The sequence below is a fragment of the Diplotaxodon limnothrissa genome, linkage group LG1 (genome assembly GCF_057381915.1).
Source record: "Diplotaxodon limnothrissa isolate DT_005_m linkage group LG1, D_limnothrissa_male_GT1.1, whole genome shotgun sequence".
NCBI lineage: Eukaryota > Metazoa > Chordata > Actinopteri > Cichliformes > Cichlidae > Diplotaxodon > Diplotaxodon limnothrissa.
Window position 1 is genome coordinate 10,935,233 of NC_140596.1, and position 23,762 is coordinate 10,958,994.

The 23,762-nt window shown below is 39.6% G+C and overlaps 1 protein-coding gene across 1 annotated transcript; it reads left to right on the forward strand.

Annotated features, from left to right (window-relative positions):
* Positions 1-1,428: 1,428 nt before the first annotated feature.
* Positions 1,429-6,279, forward strand: LOC146639417 (G2/M phase-specific E3 ubiquitin-protein ligase-like). The gene is made up of 10 exons (XM_085352563.1): positions 1,429-1,530; positions 1,612-1,918; positions 1,997-2,076; positions 2,433-2,466; positions 2,768-2,774; positions 4,518-4,831; positions 5,063-5,241; positions 5,397-5,569; positions 5,739-5,953; positions 6,043-6,279. Exons 1-10 carry the CDS (start codon positions 1,441-1,443, stop codon positions 6,276-6,278), a joined length of 1,635 nt encoding a protein of 544 aa, XP_085208689.1. The 5' UTR covers positions 1,429-1,440; the 3' UTR covers position 6,279.
* The last annotated feature ends 17,483 nt before the right edge of the window (positions 6,280-23,762 follow it).

Below are 23,762 nucleotides of genomic sequence, written 5' to 3' on the forward strand. Positions count from 1 at the left end.
TTTGTGTCGTTGGGTGTCTTCTGCGATAACTGTGTTGTATGAGGCAGTTTAGTAGCAGGGTGTTATCTACGGTGGCTGGGAAGTGCAAATCGCAACAAATTAAAAAACCGCAACAAATTACAAAAAGCCCACAACAAATTACAAAAAGCCCACAACAAAATACAAAAAGCCCACAACAAAATACAAAAAGCCCACAACAAATTACAAAAACCCCACAACAAATTACAAAAAGCCCACAACAAAATACAAAAAGCCCACAACAAATTACAAAAACCCCACAACAAAATACAAAAAGCCCACAACAAAATACAAAAAGCCCACAACAAATTACAAAAACCCCACAACAAAATACAAAAAGCCCACAACAAATTACAAAAAGCCCACAACAAATTACAAAAACCCCACAACAAAATACAAAAAGCCCACAACAAATTACAAAAACCCCACAACAAAATACAAAAAGCCCACAACAAAATACAAAAACCCCACAACAAATTACAAAAACCCCACAACAAATTACAAAAACCCCACAACAAAATACAAAACCCCCACAACAAAATACAAAACCCCCACAACAAATTACAAAAACCCCACAACAAAATACAAAAAGCCCACAACAAATTACAAAAAGCCCACAACAAAATACAAAACCCCCACAACAAAATACAAAACCCCCACAACAAAATACAAAACCCCCACAACAAATTACAAAAACCCCACAACAAATTACAAAAAGCCCACAACAAATTACAAAAAGCCCACAACAAAATACAAAACCCCCACAACAAAATACAAAAAGCCCACAACAAATTACAAAAAGCCCACAACAAATTACAAAAAGCCCACAACAAATTACAAAAACCCACAACAAATTAAAATAAACCCGCAACAAATTAAAAATCCTTGACGGAAAGGGATTGTCTGAAATACCGGAAGTGACACAACGATTAGGCTTACTCCATATTTGTAGCTCAGAAAAGTGATTCGGGATGTAAACAAACGTCGAGAAACGCACTCCTCACAGCGCTTCCTCATTACCCTGACCGTGCTCGCTGCATTAAAAATAGATGGAAAATGTTTTGTCCGTTTTGTGGCGTTAGCTTCTGCCTCTTCACCCCTTTTTGTGCTTCCTGTGGACGGTCTCTGGAGCTTTTGCGGGACACAGACCAGGCCGAAGGATCAGACTCCCCAGGGACATCAAAACATACAAAAAATTCTGAACAAAGTAATTTTGATATATTACTCACTTTTTTTCTCTTCAGTCTATACTATTTCAGTTAAATAGCACGTTTATTTACCATTTTGGCTTTTGTTTCTTTTTATGTTTCCTTATACTGTATTCTCGTCTACGTTTAGTAATGGAGAGTGCTTATAACCCCGTTTTGATGTTAAACGTTTTTCATTCAACCAGAACAAACATGTCCGTCATACAAGCAGTTCATGGAGTACAAAAAATCAAAATCCAAAGAGCGTCAAGCCTTCAACTGTGGAGCAAAATTAAAACTCAAGCAACAGAGTAAACCTGTCAAGGTAAGCCATCACAGGTAAATTTATAAACGAGGATTTGGCAATTATTCTTAAAGTGATCTTGCTTTTATTATTTGTTTCTAGATCAATATAGGAATAATGGCGAAACAACAAACGGACTTAAAACCGCTAAGAGGGAAAACACTGCCCTTATTTATTAGCCCCGAAATTACAGCCCCTGACCTCCTGAAGCAGGCTGTAGAAAAAATGATAACATTCAACAAGGACTTGGTGGAGGGACCATATGTCCTTTTGTATCCCGACTGCACAGAGGTGATAAATGTGCCTGGGACAGAAAGGCCATTCCGACTGGCAGACTACAAAGATGAAATAGGAAAGAACTACAACAGGATTTCTCTTTTCATTTGCCCAGAGAGCCACTTCAAACAAGGTTTGTTAATTTTATATTTTGATGTATTTACATATACAACAACTAATAATGTGTTTATTTTCTCAGCTCTGATTGCAGAGGATGGTACCTCAGACTCAGACCCTGAGATTGTGATTACATCAAGAAGCACAGCTGAGTTCAACCAGGCAGACACATTGGTGTGTACCTTTTTCCCCCTCCACCATGCCAGAGGCCTGTGAGTGGCCCAGGCTGAGTGCTCTATTTTTTTCTCTATAATGATCATAATTCTGTAACATCCATGGGTGGATTATTTTCATTGTGTGATTGTATGTTCTTTAAAAAAATTATTATTATTATTTTGATGAACTAAATACTGTGTTTGAGTAATTTCTGTAACTGTGAGACATCTGCTGCTGCCTATCTTGGCCAGGTCTCCCTTGAAAAAGAGGTTTTTAATCTCAATGGGATCTTCCTGGTTAAATAAAGGTTAATAAATAAATAAATAAATACGAAGTTGTTGAAAGCTTTGAAAAGTGCATATTTTTCATCTTAGGTTTTCAAACCACAAGACCAGAGTACCCCTAATGGTAAACATGCAGAGAAGGAGTAAGTTATTTCAGAGCTTGTTCTGCTATATATTAGAGTTGGGCAATACAATATGTCACAATATTTCTTTGTTTTGTTTCAGGGAATATTGATATACATCACAATATAAACAGCTAGATTTGTACATATTAAATGTGCCGTTGCTCATAAGTAAGATGTGAAATCCTCAGAAGCTTGTTTTGATTTAAATATTTATTTCCTGTCATACGTTCAGACAGACAGATGTATTACCATATTACATTCCTTTCAGATAACTAAAAAAAGGTACATGTTAAAAACTAGATAAAAAGTCAGGGATAAAGATTTCCAGTTTCAAAAGACAACAAACACCATATCACTCAATTGCTTGGTCAATTACATTTAAAAACCAAAAAGAATGATTCTAAAAATAAATCTTAGTTTACAGTAAGTTTTACAGGAGAACAGACATAAAATTGACAGTTTTTGTCAATATCATATGAATAAGCTAAGAAATTGTCACGGCTGGCGGGGTGAGCCGTGTGGTGTGGGGGAAAAGGAGGACCCAAAATGCGGCAGTGACTGATGATTCGAGTGTTTATTTACAAGTGGTGGAGTGGCAAAAACAGGCAGTGAGGCATGACAAAACAACTGCAGAAACCTAAACTGGGAGAACTAAATGACAAACCTGAGACCATGCAAAAGGGGTGCGGGGCAGAGAGACAGGAACGGAACACCATAGAACGCAGACGAGCCGACAACGAACACAGACCGACACCCACTATATACACACACACATACACAAGGTAATCGGGTAATCGCACACAGGAGGGAAGAACAGCTGATCTGAATACACATGATGACTGGAGGACACAAGCTGAACACAATAACAGACACAGACCGTCAGAATAGAACAGGAAATCCAGAACACGAGCCTTCAAAGTAAAGCAGGAAACACACAGACTGATTTACAACACAACACGGGGACATGAACAGAGCACCAAGGACAGACACAGGTAGGGCTGAATATACACCAAACTTCAGGTTCAACCCTAAACTAATACAAAATCAGAATAAACACAAAACGCTGGGTCAACGACCCAGGACCATGACAGAAATAAAAGCAAATTCTCCTAATCTCTCCTTGTATATTTATTTTAATGGTTTGTTTAGATGTAAATGGTGCCCAAACATCTCCACGGGTGGTGTTGCTACTTCACTGTGCTGCAGGTAACAAGTCACCCTAACTGGACATGACGCTGTTCCCATAGCAATTGGTTGCTGCGCAACTTGATAAGGATTGACTATTCTTATGTCAATGAAAAAAAAGAGGGATTAGAGGAATAAGCAGCATGTAAAATGGATGGATAGCTCTATTGCAATAGTCTCATATTTCCATTGAGAAAAAAGTATAGTGCAATACATATTGTTATTTTATTGCCCCGCCCTAATACAAATATTTATTGGTTTCATAGCATTTTTATAATGTTGGTATCATAAAAAATATAAAACTGTATGAGCTTCTTATCTGGACATTTTAATTCCAATTCTGTTTCAGACATGCTCCAGGACCTTCATCTACCATACAGCCATGTCAGGTATTTGGGCAATTTATGTCAGCATGAGGTTTTTTGCTATTGTTGAAATAATACAATGCTATGTATGTTTATGTACAGTATGCAATCTTTGTTGTTCTTGTTTTTCAGATTGTAATATCTGATACAGAGGATCTTGATCACCAAAACGAAACAAATCCAGTCATGAGTCCCTATAGGTAAATAAAATTGTGTCTTATACGTAATTTTAAACCTGTAACTACAGTACACGTTTGGGTTTGTGAAATGGGTAAAGATAGTTATAGGGTCAACACAAGTTTTTCTAATGTTGGAATTATAATTTCTCAACAGTAAATATGCAGACCTGTGTGCCCCCTGCATTGAGGACGAGGATGAAGAGCTGGTTGAAGTTGCTTCACCGATGGATTCCAAAACACTGTAAAATATCAAATAATACTTCAAATAACAACGCTAAATTGTATAGTCTTGCATTCTGTCTTTCATTTTTGTGATTACAGGGAAGACGTTAACATTACTCTACCTGACATCATTGCAAACTTATCCAGTGCTATTCATCATGGAAGGGTCAGCAGATTCAACATCTCAAGAGCAAATGTCTGGGATGGAGCAGTCAGGGGTTTCAGGCGGTTGTCATACTCTGAAACCAATGACATGTTGGTTAAATTTACTGATGATGCTGGCATTCTAGAAGAAGGACTTGATGCAGGTGGCCCAAAACGAGAGTTTTTGAGTCTGCTAATGAAACACATGAAAGATCGTCCCATTTTTGATGGACCAGAAGGACATCGATTCCTCGTCTACAATGCAAAGGGTATGCAATGATCAGATCTTTGATAAACTTAATTTAAAAACATTTTTGGGACTTGTAAATCAATTTGTTTTTAATTATTATCAGAAGCAACTCATTTTTTTTTGGATTATTTCAACACAGCATTAGTATGTCTATCTGGTCGATTGATCTGACATCGATCGGCTCTGATCGATTGATAGAGAGAGGTGTGTGTGTGTGAGAGAGTTTATCATTTACTGTATTCATTCACAGCTGTAAGAGAGGATGACTACTACCTAGCAGGAAAGATGATAGCTGTGTCAGTTGTGCATGGTGGTCCAGGGCCCCATTTCCTGTCAGAAGAGCTGGTACATTATCTTGCAGGCCAGACTTCAGTAAAAGCAACAGTTGCCTCAGTCACAGATGACGACATAGGGAAAGCTTTACTAGAGGTGAGGACAGCGCAGGATTTGAATGCAGGATAGAACTATAGTTTCTTCATCTGTATGAAATTAAAATCTTCTTTCTTTGTGTAGGGAAAAAAACAGGAATGAAAATCAGACACGTAAGCTTACATTGTGTATGTCCATTTTTATGGGTTTTTCAGATCGACAGTGCTGGTTCAGTGGATGTCCTGCGTGACTGTGTCATAAAACACAGTACTATGCTACAGGTGGCTGGTTGTCTAAGGCATGTTTCCACAGTTGAGGAAAAGAAAGACATTGTGTCTGACTATCTCCGGTGGTATATAATTGCTCGAAACTCATCTGTAATTGACAGGTAAGACTATTATAGAAGAGACTATGCACAACACCGTCATAACAATAATTCTATAATTTCCAACTGAAATGTTTTACATTCTCCAAGGTTTCCAAAGTTCAAAGTGTGTCCATAGTTTATGCATGTATTATGAACTGGTAAATGACACAAAGTTCTCCTCATTCTTTAGATTTAAAGAGGGTCTTTCAGCACTTAATTTCCTGAGTGCGCTCCAGCAACACCCTACTTTGCTTTCCCCGGTCCTGTGTCACATGGAAAAGAAACTCACAGCTCTTGAACTTGAGAGACTTTTCAAACCTGACTTCAGCCCATCTGGAAGTAACAGGAGACATCTGGAAAGTCAAACTGTGGGCTACTGGTCAGACTATCTGCTGGACTGTGAAGGTTTATACCAGTATTTCTTTTAGTACTCATTACAAGACAATGTGTTGAATTCACATATACATATATAATTTTTTTTTAATTCTTTGCAGAATCACAAACTGCTGTGTCGGTGGGCGATGTTCTGATGTTTGCAACTGGGCTAACATCACTGCCACCTTCTGGATTAGATCCACTACCAAGCCTACAGTTCCTGGATGACTCTTTATTCCCGATGGCAAATACATGCTTAAACTTATTGAAACTACCCATGACAACCTCATATTCTGTGTTTAAATCCAACATGGATTTTGGAATTCAAAACTCCCCAGGATTTGGATGTTTCTAGGATGTCTGGCCTTGTATTTCAAACCTGCTGTTGATTTGTTTCTCTAGTTTTTAAGTCAAGATTTTTTTAAAATATGTTATGAATAGGAGAAGGTGGGACATACTAGTGGTACAGCACAAATCCATTTTGGTTTACCAGGTGTAATTTTATTAGATAACCCAGTCACTTACAGCTGCTTCTTCTTGGCATTACATTGTAAATTCTGTAGGTTTTTTTGATACAGGACTTATCCAGAAATCAGTTATGTATTTGAGCGTGTTTTTTTTTATTCTAAAATGTAGGTACATATGTTCAAAGGAGATTGAAAATACAATGGCTTGACTTGATTTGTTCAAAGGTTTGACAGTGCCGCTAAAAGTAAAGGCATTTAAAAGTGCACCGTGTTCTACTCTTAAAAGTTGTAATAAACCCACAATACAGTGCAAGATTTGATTTTATTATTTATCGAAATGTTCAGGACTGTATCTCAACTTCCATCAGCTAAACAAGCATCACAATTTGCAAGACATTGCAGTAAGAATGTGCTTTTACAAACACTAACTTAAACTTTTGGCATCTTCAGCCAACTCATGTAGCCTAGTCCAAAAATACAGCATATGCTATAGGTTTTGGTAAAAAACCAAAAAAAAAAAGGTTGGTTTTTTTGGTTTTTTTTTTAGAAATTTGCAATTTCTAATAACTTCATGTAGAGTTCAGTGGCAGACTCCCAGCAGACTGGCTTTTGAAAATGATTTTGCTCCATTACAAAATCCAGATACTCCTGTATGTTTGAGTCCCCACATACAACTACTGACAACCTAGACTCAGGAAAAGTGTCCAGTTCAGATTGTTGAATCAGGAATCCACAGTCCCTGGAGCCGTATCTGTGGTCAATGGAAGACAATTGCATTAATATAGGTTTACACAAAGTAATTATTTGATCATTATTATCCATTACCTGTGGGGTAGGTAGTACAGTTCATTTGGCACGCCTCCTGGACATGAAGCTGTTCTTGAAGGACGAATCCGATGAGTGTTCCACAACTTCACACATTCATCAAGATCCTTCTGAACAATGTCAGTGAAGCAAAATCTCAAAAGGCACTGATGCTCATGACTTCCATTGAAGTATCCAGCGTCTCGAAGATCCGCAAACAGCTCCAACCAAAACTGAGCCCTACAGAAATTGTTAAAAAAAAATTGTTTAGAAATAGTTTAGTTAGTTTACATGGCATCGTTTCACAACATGTCATCGCATGGCACTTTACAGTTCATTTTAACTGAATCATATATAGACTCCAGTCAGTTTAAATGTTTTCTATTGAAAGGGATTGCATACAGGCAAAAATCGAAAACATTTGAGTAATGTGCAAAAGTTCATTTATTTTAGTAATTCAAATTAAATGTGAAATTACCAATATTGACTCATTACATACAAAGTGAGGCATTTCAAGTATTTGTTATAATGTTAATAATTAAGACGTAGAACTTATGAAAAACATGTTCTATTTGTTTGGGTCCTTTTTGCATAAATTACTGCCTCCATGCAGCGTGGTATGGATGCTATCAGTCTGTGGATGTGTTGAGGTGTTATGGAAGACCAGGATGCTTCAGTAGCAGCCTTGCAGTCTTAGCCACTACACTATGTGACACCCCTTTCATCCACACTTACATTGGACAAAACTTTCTATTAATGTGCTTTGATAGTCTCTGGGAACAGCCAACGTCTTTTAAGGTGTTCTTTATGGAGGGTGTCAATTATGTGTTTTTTTCCCCACAGCTGTCAGGACAGCAGTCATGTCCATCCTGTGAGTCGTCCTAAATTAGAAAGACCAACATGTGACTGGACTCTCCGCTGAAGTGGTCATCATGATGGTGACGTAGTGCGCACTGAACTGCAGCCATAATGCCGTTTTCTGTCCCACAGTCAGTTCTCAGTCTCATCGGTACAACACCAAGGCTCCCAACACATGACAAGTAATAGTAAGCTATGACCACTGGATTATTATTGGTTGGTCCACATTCTAGCCACAAAACCTTGCGTGAAAATCCATCAATGCACCCTGAAATGGCCAAACCGAATGGTTTGAGCTTGTCATAACCATCAGCATGCCACATGTAGTTGGGTCCCAGCGAATGATAGGTTCTCCTAATGAATCTTCTGCGTGTTCTCATCTGGCATCCATGAGGATTAAGCTCCCGGAGTATTTTCATCACATCATCCCTCTTCACTTTAAGATGATGCTTTTGTTTAAGTACCTGCCACATTGTTCGATACCCAAACAATCGCCCAGGTCCTTGAAGCTCCGCTCTGATTGCGTTAATGATTGTTGTTCTGGAGTGAAAATGTTTTCTTCGGTAAAGTCCAGCATTATTGAGTTTACTTTTAAGACTCCTTAAACTCATCTTTACACCATGCAAAGTTAACATCATGTCCATGATAACACTATATGAGTGACCTTCGTTGAAATATTTAATGCAGCACTGTAGCTTGTCTGATCCTTCGGCCTGGTCTGTGTCCCGCAAAAGCTCCAGAGACCGTCCACAGGAAGCACAAAAAGGGGTGAAGAGGCAGAAGCTAACGCCACAAAACGGACAAAACATTTGTCTATTTTTAGTGCAGCGAGCACGGTCAGGGTAATGAGGAAGCGCTGTGAGGAGTGCGTTTCTCGACGTTTGTTTACATCCCGAATCACTTTTCTGGGCCCTGTTTCAGGAAGCCGGTTTAGTGGAAAAACTGAGTAAGTATACCCTGAGTTAACGAAAACTCTGGGTTTTCGGTTTCACAAAGCGAGTTCAGCTGAAGCCTGAGTGAGTCACTATGACGACACACGCCGTGAAGCTAACCTGCCCCCTAGCAGGTTTACTACAACTAACCCTGACTGACCCCGCCTCTTTGTCGGAAACCTGACAGCAGGAAGTGTCAGACATGGCGTGTCCCTTCCTTGAAGAGCCAGTAGATCGTGAAGCCCAAATTCTCCGCAGAGCTCTCCGCCGGGAGAGAGTGATCAGAGCGCGTTTGGACATTTTATCATTTCCTGATGATTTTCTGTGTGAACGTTACCGTTTCTCAGCACAATCTATAAGTTATTTGAATAACATCCTCAGGCCATATATTACGCATGTGACACATCGTGGACATGCTCTCAGTTCTGTACATATTATTTGTATTGCACTTCGGTTTTTTGCAAACGGGAACTTTCTGTATAATATTGGTGACGCTGAGCACGTTTCCAAGGCTACCGTCTGTCGGGCAGTCAGGAATGTTACAGTTGCACTGAAACGTCTCCTGCACTCGTCTGTGGTGTTCCCCGGTCATAGACCCACAAGATTCATCAAAGAGGGATTCCACAAAATTGCAGGTATCAGGATGACCAAAACTTAATTTATGATGTGGTGATACTTGGACTACTACTTAAATTTTACATTTATTTTCAGGGTTCCCAGGCGTGATTGGCTGTATAGATGGCACTCACATTCCAATCATTGCTCCTTCAGTAAATGAAGGAGACTATGTGAACAGGAAGTCTTTCCACAGCATTAATGTGCAGGTACATAGTTCCCTGTAGCATTTCAAACTAACAAATTATTTCATTATAGTAATGGATGCTAATTTGTGTTCTCTGCACTGTGAAGATCATATGTGATGCTGCCAACATTATCACAAATGTGGAAGCCAAGCGGCCAGGCTCTGTCCATGACTCACAAATATTCCGTGAATGTACACTGAGCACAAAATTTGGACATGGTGAGTTGAGAATACTTTAAAATATATAAAGACCAATTGCTTCAGGGACATTTGAACTGAAGTGTATCCTTCTGTCTTAGGAGAGTTCACTGGCTACTTGCTTGGTGATAGGGGGTATCCATGTTTACCCTATTTGCTTACCCCTTACCCTGACCCTGAACCGGGCCCACAGCAGCGATATAATCTGGCTAATTGCAGGACAAGAGCCAGAATTGAAATGACTATCGGAATGCTTAAGGCCCGGTTCCAGTGCCTGCAAAGACTCAGGGTCACCCCAGAAAGGGCATGTGACATTATTGTGGCATGTGTGATTCTTCACAACATTGCCACAATTAGAGGAGAACACTGTCCTTCTGAACCAGACATCAGCAGTGATCCAAACCATGAACATCCTGACCCTCCCACGGACATACAAGATGGAAGCACAGTCAGAGACACCATATGTCACAATCATTTCTTTTGACCCATCACCTCAACATGTTGAAAGAAGGATAAACAGATTTTTTGTTCAACTGGCTTTATTGGTCGCCTGTATTTCCTGTACACAAAGTATTAAAAGATGTAAACCTCATAAAGTGTCTCTGTTGCTTCCTCCTCTGTAACAGCTGTCAATGTTTCTCCATTATTTTCCTGTAGTAAAGAAATAAACAACATTGCTGTTCTACTGTAAACTCATATAATCTGTGGAGTATTACTCACAACTGCATGTTGGTCTGGCTCAACAGGAGGCTGCACCAGATGCAGTACACCACCACCATCAACTGATAGAATATGAGGTTTATACAGGTCACTTATAACTTACAAGGGACCAAATGGCAATTAACAAACATACCAATCACCTTACACGTCATTGTCATTATGCTCTCAAAGACAACCAAGACTGAGGGAAGGCAAAATCAGTAGGAAAATAACTTCACTACAAAATAATTCGTTATGGTAAAGAGTTTATCAAATGAATGAGTAGCACTGCAAAGGTGACTGTGAAGAAAGGATGTATGCACATCATGTATTATTTTGAATTTACCCCCTATGTAGGCACTTGTGTCTTGCGGGGTTATTGACTCAGAGGATGTCCCCGCAGAGATGCCTTCGGCCACAGGGCGCCCACTGTTTTGGCTGAGGGCCAACTGCTCAGCCTCTGTGAGTGGTGGTGGTGGAGGACCCCCACCTGTTTTTCGGGCCTCCGCTTTTTTTCTGTTGGCTATAACGGGGTCACATTTGAGCATACAGAGTAAGCAAATATGTACTTGTAATGTGCTCAGATAATTTCAATAATTTCAATAATTACAGAAAGAAAATTAATGTAGCCTCTAACTGCAATTGATTTACATGGGACAAACAGACCAAGCACTATGGCTCATAATACAATTACACCTCACCTGTTTGGACTATATTTTTATATTTCATTTTTACTTGCTGCCAGGAACGTTTGGGGCCTGTTGGGTTGCACCTGCGCTCACATCACGTCACAAAATAAAATGTATAAAATAACAAATAAAATAACATATGATAAAATAACGTGTTAAATGGGTGGAAATCCCTAGATCAATGTTTATATTAACACTCACGCATTGACTCTGTCGGCTATGTTTTGCCATGCATGCTCCCTTTGTTTTGCAGCTGAGGCTGTGTTACTTTTTTTCTGAGAAATTTGCATGTTATCGGCATATGCTGCCATCAGAATTTCGGCCTCAAGCGCTGTAAAATACATTGACCGCGCCTTCTTTCCCTCCGTCTCCATGGTGACTCGCTTAATCTGTGCTCCACTGATCAGGGCTTTATGTATCCTCGTCCGCGCGCTTCACTTGGGGTTAAAGCAACTCCGCGTTGACTGAACTACTTGTTATCAGCCTTTCTGAAACCGAATATTCCGAGTTGGACAGTTCGGGGTTACTCAACCCTGCGTATCGTTTTTCACTCTGAGTTTTCTAAACCGGCTTCCTGAAACAGGGCCCTGAGCTACAAATATGGAGTAAGCCTAATCGTTGTGTCACTTCCGGTATTTCAGACAATCCCTTTCCGTCAAGGATTTTTAATTTGTTGCGGGTTTATTTTAATTTGTTGTGGGTTTTTGTAATTTGTTGTGGGCTTTTTGTAATTTGTTGTGGGCTTTTTGTATTTTGTTGTGGGGTTTTTGTATTTTGTTGTGGGCTTTTTGTAATTTGTTGTGGGCTTTTTGTATTTTGTTGTGGGCTTTTTGTAATTTGTTGTGGGCTTTTTGTATTTTGTTGTGGGCTTTTTGTATTTTGTTGTGGGCTTTTTGTAATTTGTTGTGGGCTTTTTGTATTTTGTTGTGGGGTTTCTGTATTTTGTTGTGGGCTTTTTGTAATTTGTTGTGGGCTTTTTGTATTTTGTTGTGGGCTTTTTGTAATTTGTTGTGGGCTTTTTGTATTTTGTTGTGGGGTTTTTGTAATTTGTTGTGGGCTTTTTGTATTTTGTTGTGGGCTTTTTGTAATTTGTTGTGGGCTTTTTGTATTTTGTTGTGGGGTTTTTGTAATTTGTTGTGGGGTTTTTGTATTTTGTTGTGGGCTTTTTGTATTTTGTTGTGGGGTTTTTGTAATTTGTTGTGGGGTTTTTGTATTTTGTTGTGGGGTTTTTGTAATTTGTTGTGGGCTTTTTGTAATTTGTTGTGGGGTTTTTGTAATTTGTTGCGGTTTTTTAATTTGTTGCGATTTGCACTTCCCAGCCACCGTAGTTATCGCTGCGTGGAAAACAAGAGGTACTAATACACGCCTGAATAATGAAGAGAAAATTACTTTGGGAATCAGGAAGTCCTTCACCATTAATGTTGAACAACTCTCAGTGGCTCTCAAGCAATCAAGCAATGGGATTTACAAAAGATTTTAATTTGGATGCATTATCCAAACTCCTTACAGACCAAAAGGCAGGCAATTGCTTTGACAAAAGATATGCATTGATAAGTTTGAAGGTCAACAAGCTGCTGCGGTGGAGATATCAGCAGCTGGTCTGTACAACTCGCAGTCAGTTGCTGTAAAATGCAATACACACTTAACGTATATGCACACATTAGAGGGTGACCAGGTGGTTAAACACCACTAAAGAGTATACAATTAGCCTTCTTCAGTTCTCATCAAAGTTTACGATGAGTGAAATGCTGCTTTTTCATCACATATCTGAAACTCACATGAAGCACAGCTTACAATATCCAAATGCTGGAAAGGAGAGCAGCTAATGAGTCCCCATGTAGAGAATAAAAGGGGGATTAATGAACAACGCAGTTTGGTGTGAAGAGACTAGGCACCCCTCACCCAAACCCTTTACAGTGTATGCATATACTAGGTGAGAATATTCCGAGGCTTTCACACGTTGCTTCAGTATTGAATGGTCTGTGCCTCGCTTGGAGGAGCATTCTGCTGATGGAATCAAAACCCCTTTCACAGATTCAAATGAGGTGCACTCAGCTGTGATTGGTATTGGAAAAGCATTTGTCTGAACAGAGGCTCACAGAAGGCTTCTTAAATACAAGGCAATCACAGTGTCTAACGCAGAGACGAGGCGAGAGGTGTGCCCGGACTGCAGAGTGGAAAACAGGACAAAGGATTATGATGGTAATAAGCAGTAAACCAAAACAAAGTCATCCCCTGATCCCTAATTCTCTCTCCCTGTCGCTCCCTGTCTGTCTATCTCCCTCACACCTAAATCCGCTAACATACTCTCTCCCTTCTTCTTTCCCTGCCTCGCACTCACCACATATTGACAAGGCCCATTTTTTTCACTGTGTCTGAGCTACAATTTAAAACTCATTTCTCATTATTTGCGGTGAATCCCTACACACACACAATTTCTAATCTGTCGAGGCCGTGATGGCTGTGCGCAGAAGCACAGGCTCTTTTGCAGATGCCTGACTGTACACCTATACGCGATGTCAACTCTTGCACACCCGGCTGGGCCTTATTTCATTACAGGCGTCAGCAAATGTGCATGCCGTCAACTGTGAACTTTTGTGCTAATGTCTTTTTTTGCCCTGCTTTAGCTGAGCTCGTGGTGTACACATTGAAGGCATCTTTAAATCCCAGTGACAATGTGCAAGTGCAAATTAGAAACTATTTCTTGCTCGCAAGTTTTAAAAGATGTGACAGAGCAGTGATCTAGAATCTGAAAGCCTGGGACACAAAGGATAAAAAAGAGGTGGATGAGTTCGGGTAGCTGGGTTGGGAGAGGTTTTACAAACCTCTAATTTGGCCTTGTTAATGAAAGGTTGTCAGGGCTATACTGTATCCCAAAGTGGCTCCCCTCCTGCTTTTCTTCATACCTTTGACGGACATTGGAAGGTTGTGTGTGTGTGTGTGTGTGTGTGTGTGTGTGTTTTGTGTGTACGTGCATGAAGACGAAACTGAGAGAGGCAGGGGATAGAAGGAGCCATTATTATGCCTGCAACAACAGGGGCTGGCAGCAGAGAAAAGAGAAGAAAAGAGAGGAGAAGATTGTGTTTGGAATTGTCCAAGTGTGGCAGTAGTGGTCCTCAGTCACTTTATCAGTGCCACAGCAGCACGTTTTCCTCCCATCTCTCTGCTCAGCGACTACTCTTCCACCCTCTTAGAGCAGGAAAAACACTCGCTCTCTCACCACGGATAGTGCAGCACAATAACCAACCTTTTCTTCCCCCACCTACCCTGCTCACGCTATCTCTTCACTCAACATCGCTCTTTGTCTAAATGCTTTTTTTTCTTTTTCCATTGCTCAGCCCCATCATATTTGTAGAAGTGCAGAGTACTGAAAAATTGCCACACTTCACTTCGTCTGCACATTCTATTTCTATCTGTTCACTTAACATCAGGGTTAGGGTGTAAATACCGCACCGTGTCTGGTTACTTGGAGGATTTCTTAGAAAGGGTTTAGGGATTTTACACACAATATAAAACTCTAGAATTTTATCTGGAAAACAGATTACGGTTTTGGGATGCTGCATCTGTCAAAAACTAAATTGTCTGACCAGCAACATTCTTCATCGTAACACTTCTTGATGTATGCTCAATCATCCAGGTAAGTAAATCTCCAAAAGTTGATTCTATTCATCTGGACGCAGCATTTTCAGTGGGAGAAACATTTCGTCACTCATCCAAGTGACTTCTTCAGTCTCAGCTGACTGCAGGTTTCCCCAATCTTATAAACAGAACATTTGCATAAAGACTGAAACCAGCCCACTGAAGGAACTGGCCTGGGAGGTTCATCGTAACACGTTTGACTAATTGCTTTGCCTAAGAAGTTGTTGTTTTCTGTCAGTCTTTTCCTATCTGGACCTACTTGCCAACAAACAAGACAGCAACTGCAAACCAACTTCCTTCAGCACGGTGCCTTTTCTGTATTAGTTCTATATTTATTGAATTCGTTTAGCTGTTAATGATCATTTAAGTCACCACTGCCATGTGCTAATGTTTTTGATAAATTCAGAAAACCTCAATATCAACACCAGCTTTGTAGGGCAAAGTCAGTAAAGAATGAAATCCTAGTTTCTAATGTGTAGAAAATATGCTTAGCTTATCCACAAAAGAACAGAAGTGTAATGCTTGGGAACGCACATCAGATTATTAGAAAAAAGAAAATTCTAAAGGGGCTCACTTTTGATATTCGCTCTTCAATTAAGTGTTTTACTGTTAGATCAAATGAACCTTATAATCATATCAACACTGCATGTCTTAGGCATCTTTTAATTCAGACACCTCATTGTCACTTCATGTTTCTACGCTATAGCAGTGCTTGCATTATTATATATTGTGAGTAAATACTACTAACAGAAAAATATCAACATGCATATATAAATAAATGAATAAAGACCTCTGTATACACAGAATTTAAGAAGCTAAAGAGATTTTCAGTGCCAATCAGCATTCAACAGTTCAGTCATAAATTATTGAATTTGTAGTACTATTTTTTTAGTACTATTAAGACTAAATACCAAATATCAAACAATTTTAACCAAGAAGCAGCCTGGTGGAGTCCATAATCACTATGATACACCAATCCCACACTTAAATAGGATTTTAATCCTGTGATTCTTCATTGCTGTGAAATTCTTTTATAATATTACAGCCTTTGTGCTGGAATGAAACAGCAGAGCAATCTGCAGTTTTTGAGGGTTAAAGTTATACATCTTGCAGGGGATGCGAATGTAACGGTTCAAATATCTTGGATATTTGTGCTGACGTGTGGGTACGTGTAAGGTTTATAAGGTTGTGACTGTTTCCACAATCAAGTCTTCATTTTCCTGGGAGGTTTCATAACCCCAGGAAAATGAAGACTTGATTGAATGGTGTTGATGGTGTCATTATTCTATAGCCACTACACTGTGAAGTCAGCGTTTTCTTCGTCATAAATTCAAGTGAGAAAAAAAATGCATGTTGGCAGAAACAAGTGAGAAATATTATTTTTAAAACTTGTATTTATGATTAAATTGCAGTTATTGGCATAATGATTATGTTTAGAGGCATACTTTGCCTAGTCAAAGACCTATTTTGGCAAGATAAGAAACAAACAACCTGGTGGGAGGAAAAAAAAGGAAGTGACAGGTTTTTTTCCCCCAACACGCCATAGATGTTTGGACAAACACAAACAAATTATTCTCTAATCTCTGGATCACACATGAAAAGATGGGTGCTCTTTCTTTGTACTTTCTGAACACTGAAATACTCAAGAAACTTCAGAGTCTGAAGAATGATTTTATGGCCGTCATCAAAAGGTCACTTTAGAAAAAGAGAGACCAGCATACAGAACAGATAGGTGTGCTCATGTTATGGGAAAACGAGGACAAAGTCATTGCTGGCCAGAGAAAATATTCATCTTTGTTGGTTAGTATTGTGGTGCTGCTACTGCAGACATCTGCTAGTTTAGGTCATATAGAAATGTAGTGTATTTGTTAGCTTCAGATTTTTCTCCAAACAGTTTCAATGATATTTACTCATTAGCCAATCACCAATTCATACGAATTCACAAAGCAGAATGACTTTGAAAAGTGTGCAGTTTGACACATTATTCCAAATGTGACCCCAGAGATGTGTTGTTGGCCTAAAAGTGAGATTTGATCCCACCATATATATTTGTTTAATATGAAGTAGCAGCTATAGGAGTAGGCGATAGCAGCTGATTTGTATTGATAGTGCAATAAGCTATGTACCTTTTAGTATGGAATCAGATTTCTTTGTATATTTGTTTTTGTATGAAACAATTAAATCTAAAATAGCTGTTTTCCTCTGTTTCCAGTGTCCCTGCTAAGCTAACCTGCTAGTCACTGTAGCTTTGTATTGAAACAACAGCTATGAGAATGTAGTCAATTATATTAAAAGACCAGTTTAGTTAAAAATGTTCACAATAGGTATCCTTTGGGTTGTTTCTGCAAACATGTAGCACTTTTAACACTGCAAACGCTTAAATGCAAATGCAGGTAAGTTGCGGGTTTGAAAGTGTAAACGTGCAGAACTACTTGTAAAAATCTACCAAGCCACAGTAACTAGTTTGTCATTATTGCACACAGAGGCACACCAAAACAAACTAAACTGAGAGTGTGATAAGCTTCAGTGGATAATTGATCAGGTTGAAATTACTAATGGATTTCTGCAGAACTTTCCCCAGAAAATCTATTGTGCTTCAGGTCATCTATTGGGAATCATAGAGGTATGTAATACAGTGAAATGGCCACAGAACACAGCGCTAATAATTTGTTTACACTTCAACCCCATTCTTTCGATTTTCATTCACGGCACGAACCACCTGACAAGTACCACCTTCAGGGACTTTAGTTAGTTTAAAAAGCAGCACAGACACTACAGAAGGAACAATAAAACAAAACTTGTTATACTATTATATATTATACTTCATGTTAATGTGTACTGCATTTATTGATGGTTGTTTGTTTTATTGTTAGTATATAGTTTAAATGTAAATCTGAAATTTACTGTGCATGCATATACATATACCTTTACATCTGTTTTAGGGTCTACATATATCCACGATTTCATGTTTTTTGCATGAGTATCAGTAGTTGCAGTAGTAACGGAATGCTAATAATAAAAGTAGCAAGATAAAATAAGTATCCTTTATTTATCCTATCCTGGCAAGGAAGGGTTAGCAGGTGTGCGTGTGTGCATGCATTACTATCATATAATGATGTCACAAAAAAATGCTGTTTTTCAAATTAATACTTTGATCCTTCTTAGCACTGAGCAATGTATATTTGTAACATATGAAAAATATATCCTCTTTATAACTGAAAATAATGATTTGTGTATTTGTATTTGTTTTTAAACCAGTGAGGTGCGCAAAAAATGTTTTAGTAAGAAACAAACAAAGCATTAGTTTTGAAAGCAGCAAAATACACTGCTGTGGCCAACTATATATATATATATATATATATATATATATATATATATATATATACATACATATACATACACATACACACACACACATATGTATGTATGTATTTTATAAAAACATGAAGATACAGTCATCTGCTAATTTTTATATGTTAAATTATACACAGTAGTCAATCTTTTTTTTTTTTTGATAAAACCATCCCACCAATTATAATTAATTCACAATAAACTTGACGTTGAACTCTGTGTGTGTTTGTGTGTCTGTCACAGGCAAATTTTATATCTCTGCACACTTTACCTTCTTAGGTTCACCTACACCTTCTTTCATCCACAAGCAAGCCGGTGTGTATTTATGTGCTTGTGTGTGTGTGTGTGTGTGTGTGTGTGTGTGTGTGTGTGTGTGTGTGTGTGTGTGTATCTCGTTGCAGCTCTGTCTGTCTGCCTTTAAAGAGGCTGTGAATGATCTTATTTAGTGTGTACTGATTGCTGCTTTAACCTGGCGGCCACGCTGGCTGCTGCTGCATTAATAATCACGGGGAGCCAGGAGAGCTGGCGAGGCCCGCACCTTGTTCACCGCTCGCTCTCTTGCTATCTCCACGGTACCAAGGAAAAAGCCAGCAAACAGCAGGGGAAGTGTGGCGGAAAATTACAGTCTTCACATGCCAGCCAGGAAGGCTGCTGCTACTGCTCGGTGGGGGCCAGTGCTGTGTGAAGAAGACAGAGGAATTGGGAGGACGTTTTAGTCTATAATGCCTGTGTGGAGGCAGAGGGTTGGTTTGTGTGTGTCTGTGTGTGTGATTGTGTGTTCCTATACTTTTGTCTGCGCTTGAAGAACTTTTAGCATCTCATCTCGAGGGGACTGGTTTAGAATCATGTCTTTTCTTTCTGGTTTGAATTAAAATATGGATTCAAAATTTAGCAAGTGCATATGAGCATATGCATTTTCCAGCACATTATTATGTCTCTTCCATATTTATAAATTGATTTTATATGCTCTACTTTCTTCCAGCAATACAGAGATGTGCATGTTAGATGAACTGAAAACTGAAAATTGGCTGATGGTGTGAATGTGAGCATTTCTCAAAGACAGGTCCAGGATTGCTTATTCATGTTCTGGGACGAGCTCCAAATGACACAACCCTGTCCAGGGTAAACTCGGGAAAAGCACAGGTGAATGTTTTAATTGTTGGTTTGTGTTCGCGCTATTCAATATGTGGTGTTTGAAAGTGAGCAAGCAGGAAAGAAACACAGAAAAGCAGAGCATGGGAACACAACAGTCGACCATCAGATCTCCTTTATGTCAATATTAACTGAATGGGTTGAAACTGCTGCCCTTTTTATGTGTGGCCAACAAATTTCTCTTTCAGTCCAGTCCAGACGACATTTTGATTGGTTGTGTGAAGATTAAAGCTTCGCACTCTCTGCCAGGGAGAACAGTATAATTGATATTTCAGCTCTGGGCAAACTTGCTCTCGCAGGCCAGTGGCTGTTTCAGCAGAAAATTAATGTTAGCACAGCTCGGCGGCAGAACCGTCGGCATGTTTCAGGAAATATACTCTGAGTTGGGTCTCTCTGGTCCACTGGTTTCTGCTGCAAGTCTCAGTGCAAGTGTATAAAATGAACATCCTGTGCTAGGAAAGTGGGTGTTGGCTTTGCACACACCGACACACACACTCGCACACATAGACACGCACAAGATTATTGCAAACTAAAAATTTGTGCTAATGGTAACACTATGGGGGTTGGATACTATATTTCTTGTAATGACAGTTAAACATCTAGAAATGCTTCTTTCATGAGACTCACTTTCGCCCTTGATATTATGATGCCAAAATGTTGCCATAAATTTCAAGAAGTCAAGCACACTTCAGAAAAAAATGCTGCGAGAGCGTGAGTACAGTTTGATTGGTCCTAGTGCTTCTCAATGCTATCAACATGCTCAACAATGAGGAGAATCTCTTGTCTACTTCATTAGCACATGTATCATTCCGCTGGTGTGAAGAACATAAAAATTGACCTAGCATGAAACAACGCTGGAGTCATTGTACCGATAGCACCCGCATGGTGCACTTGTCCTGAATGGGCCATTTAAGTGGACACAGGGGATTAGGCAGATGATGGCAGCCAAGGTCCTCATACTGGTGCAGTGTGACTCGGACCACATTAGCACAACATTAGTCTCATTTCCATTCTGATGGCGTGTGCTTCCACACAACAGTGGAGAGTGCGACCAAAATCATTGTGACCCTCACGCTCCAGCCTTTCATTTCCTGTCGCCATTCAAACCATCCTTATCTCTCTCTCTCTCTCTCTCTCTCTTTCTGTTCTCTCGCTTTCATTTTTGCCCTTTCTTTGCTGTTTCCTTTTTTTCTGTCCTTGCCCCTGCACACCCCAGTCTCTCCCCTCCATTTCCTCTTTTTCTTTCTTTCCTTCTTGTTCCACATCAGCGCCTGGGTGAAGCTTCTCCTCGTCACGCTTGGCCGCACTCCCCTTAATTACCATGTATTCTTCTTTAGCTAATAAAAAACGCTGATGAAACTGATTACATGGCAGCAGGGCTTTGTGTGGTGTTGGATTTAGTCACGAATGGAGAGTGAGAGGAAGAATAGAGCAGGAAAAATATATTAAAGGACAGAAACACAAGGGTAAAGAAAATTCTAGACAAAGGAGTTTAGTGAGATGCGGAGAGAAGGATGACTAAAGAAGGAGAAATAGGACTGGCGGATGAAAACAAGAAAAAAAAATAGCAACGGTTTGGGCAGTAACCCGTTTGTTGTCTTTGTTGTTGTTTGGGTCAGAGATGCTTTAAGCCCTAAGGGAACTTCCTCATCTTATCACAGAGAGCAGACGGCTGGCACATCTTTCTCATTACTAGCCTCTCAGTTATAGATTACTCCTGCCTTACTCCTCTCCCCAGCCACAGGCAGTCTCTGTTACAGTCTACAGAGCCATGCTTGCACCAAGCGTAGTTTGAACTCCTGAATATAGACTTTGCCTTTTTCATTTCCCTTTCATGAGAATTAAGTCACTCTCTCTGTCCATGTAATTGTAGTTTGAACTAAAACCAACTGTGGCATGGAGAAGAAAATGAATTAGGGATTCTTGTTTGATTGAAAAGCCTTCTAAGAGGAGTTGAGTAGCTGGGATATGATACACTCTTTCTGTTTGCTTTATATTGCATTCCTGCTCAGCTGGATGGAGTAGTGCTTGTTGAGTTTCACACTCAGTGTGTTAACACTTGATTGTAAGACTTTTAGTTATAGAAGTAAAACTGATGTGAACATTTTGTTTGTCATGTCAGTTAAGATACAGAGAATTGGGTAGATATCATTTATGAGCATGAAAACCTTTGTTTTACACATTTAAAGAGTTGTGTTTCAATATTGTGAGGCTGACTGTTACAGTAAATTTATCTCTTATGTTAAAAATGAATGCAAACATATAGACACTTCCTGGGAAACTTCTGAGAAGTACATTATTCTGAGTGAATGGTAATAGGTGACTTTTTGTAATTATCTTTGTGAGAGAGAAAAACTCGGATTTTCCTAGTCAACAAGTTAGAACGTAAACTAAGACCTCTGTGCCTACCAAAAGTGCAATTTTCTGTATTACTATCTATGCCCATTAGCAACAGAATAGTGCTACACAACAGCTGTTGATGCACACAGATGCTTCGAAACAAGCTGTGCCATTACTGGTTTGTTGTCCTATTTCATGACCCCTTTTCAATAAATACGGAAGCCTGGTGAGCCATTCTCCACATTTACATGTTAATGTTTGCAATTTGTAAACATAAATTGAAAATGTCAGAAGCTCAATAGCTAAATGGAGATAAGTAAACACATTATTTAAACACTGTGGCCACTTAAAGTCGGACACCCATTCAATACAAAAGGAAAAAAAATTATCGGGAGGAAAGGGATGAGGAGGAGGAGGTGGAAGAAGACAAAGAGGAATAAGAAAGCGAAAAAGAGGGCAGGGGTGCTTTAATTCGCACAGCACGTACTTGCCGAGGGGGTGAGACGATTAGGTTTGTGATGAGAGGCAGCAGTGTGACGGAGAGGGCATGGGGGGTGTCAGGATGAGCGAGGATGAGGGAGATGAGAAAGAGAGAACTACTATCTCGCCGTGCTTTTAAAATCCCACACACACATTTACACAAGTACACATTTATATGTAATAAGTGATACGTACACAGGCAGTTACATCTACTTCTGCACTTATAATGTACCCATATGCACATAATGTCAGCCCTGTTTATCAGTTTCTGTGTCTCCCTTTCACAAACACACATACATGCACAAAGACAGTGGAGTGAGAGAGTCAGTGCAGTCAGCCCTGGTTCTCCTCACTGCACACACATTCATCACTCAGTCGCAGTCCTGACAGAACCCTCTGCCCCACAGGCCACGGGTCCACACATACACACAAGCATACACACACCTTTACACCTACATACAATCACAGACAAAAGAGGTAGAATGAAGAGACACCAGTGGTACCATGAAGTCCTAAAACTGCCCACAGGCTTCGACTTGCTTATAAACATGCTTACTGTGTTCTGCTCCTTTGGTACAGTGCAGTAGTGCTGTCACCTCGGTGAATGTACGGTATGACAAACTTTTGTAACTATCAAATAGAGGTGCTGAAAAGTTTGTGCTTATTGACATTTTGCTGAAGTGGTTAGGCACATAATTACACTAAGGTATCCGGTTGTTCAGTCTGACGTCACTAGCCGTGTCTGGGTCTAAACTCCGCTGCAGGTCCATATATCAAACGATCACTGTGGCATTACTGAGAGTTGAAAAACTGTCTAAAGTCTTTCATCTTTAATAAAATGATCAGCGTTCTGCTCTACCAGGTGTAACAATTGAGTTTAACATCCAGGCATCCATGAAAACGGAATTTATGACATTTAACGGAGTTAGAAGTTAGCAGGGAGTTAGCTCGCTAGCTTCTATCTAAATACAATATAGCATGTCCTGACTGCGGGGTTTTGGAAACAAATTAAAACGTACAGCTTTCTTATCACTTCCAGCATAAATGAAGACAGAAAACTAAACAGCAGTGACATTTGTAGGGTTACTGAAGTTGGGCTAGCTGGTATATAATGATGTGCTACGTGACCGCTAGCGACATAGCTATGTTAGCATAATATAAACAAGCTAACTTTTTTTTCCACTCGATAAAAGTTAACGTGAGTGTTCTCGGTGGTCAGAAACAAATGTAATCGCATGGCAGGATGCTGTAAAAGGACCAAACTTCAGCCAGGAGAACAACTGAGATAATCCATCCACAATACGAGGTTAGTCATTCATATACTGCTTCATGGGCTGGGCTGTAGTTACATCCTAAGGTTTTAAAAACTGAGCTTAAATAAATGATTAGCGGTAATAAAAGCCGAGGGAGGTCAACAGTGATCACTGA

Excerpts from the sequence above, each read along its gene's own strand:
- LOC146639417 (XM_085352563.1), top strand. The coding sequence starts at position 1,441 with ATGGAGTACAAAAAATCAAAATCCAAAGAGCGTCAAGCCTTCAACTGT. Across the intron at positions 1,531-1,611 it reads AACAGAGTAAACCTGTCAAG|ATCAATATAGGAATAATGGC; the intron begins GTAAGCCATCAC and ends ATTTGTTTCTAG. Across the intron at positions 1,919-1,996 it reads AGAGAGCCACTTCAAACAAG|AGGATGGTACCTCAGACTCA; the intron begins GTTTGTTAATTT and ends CTCTGATTGCAG.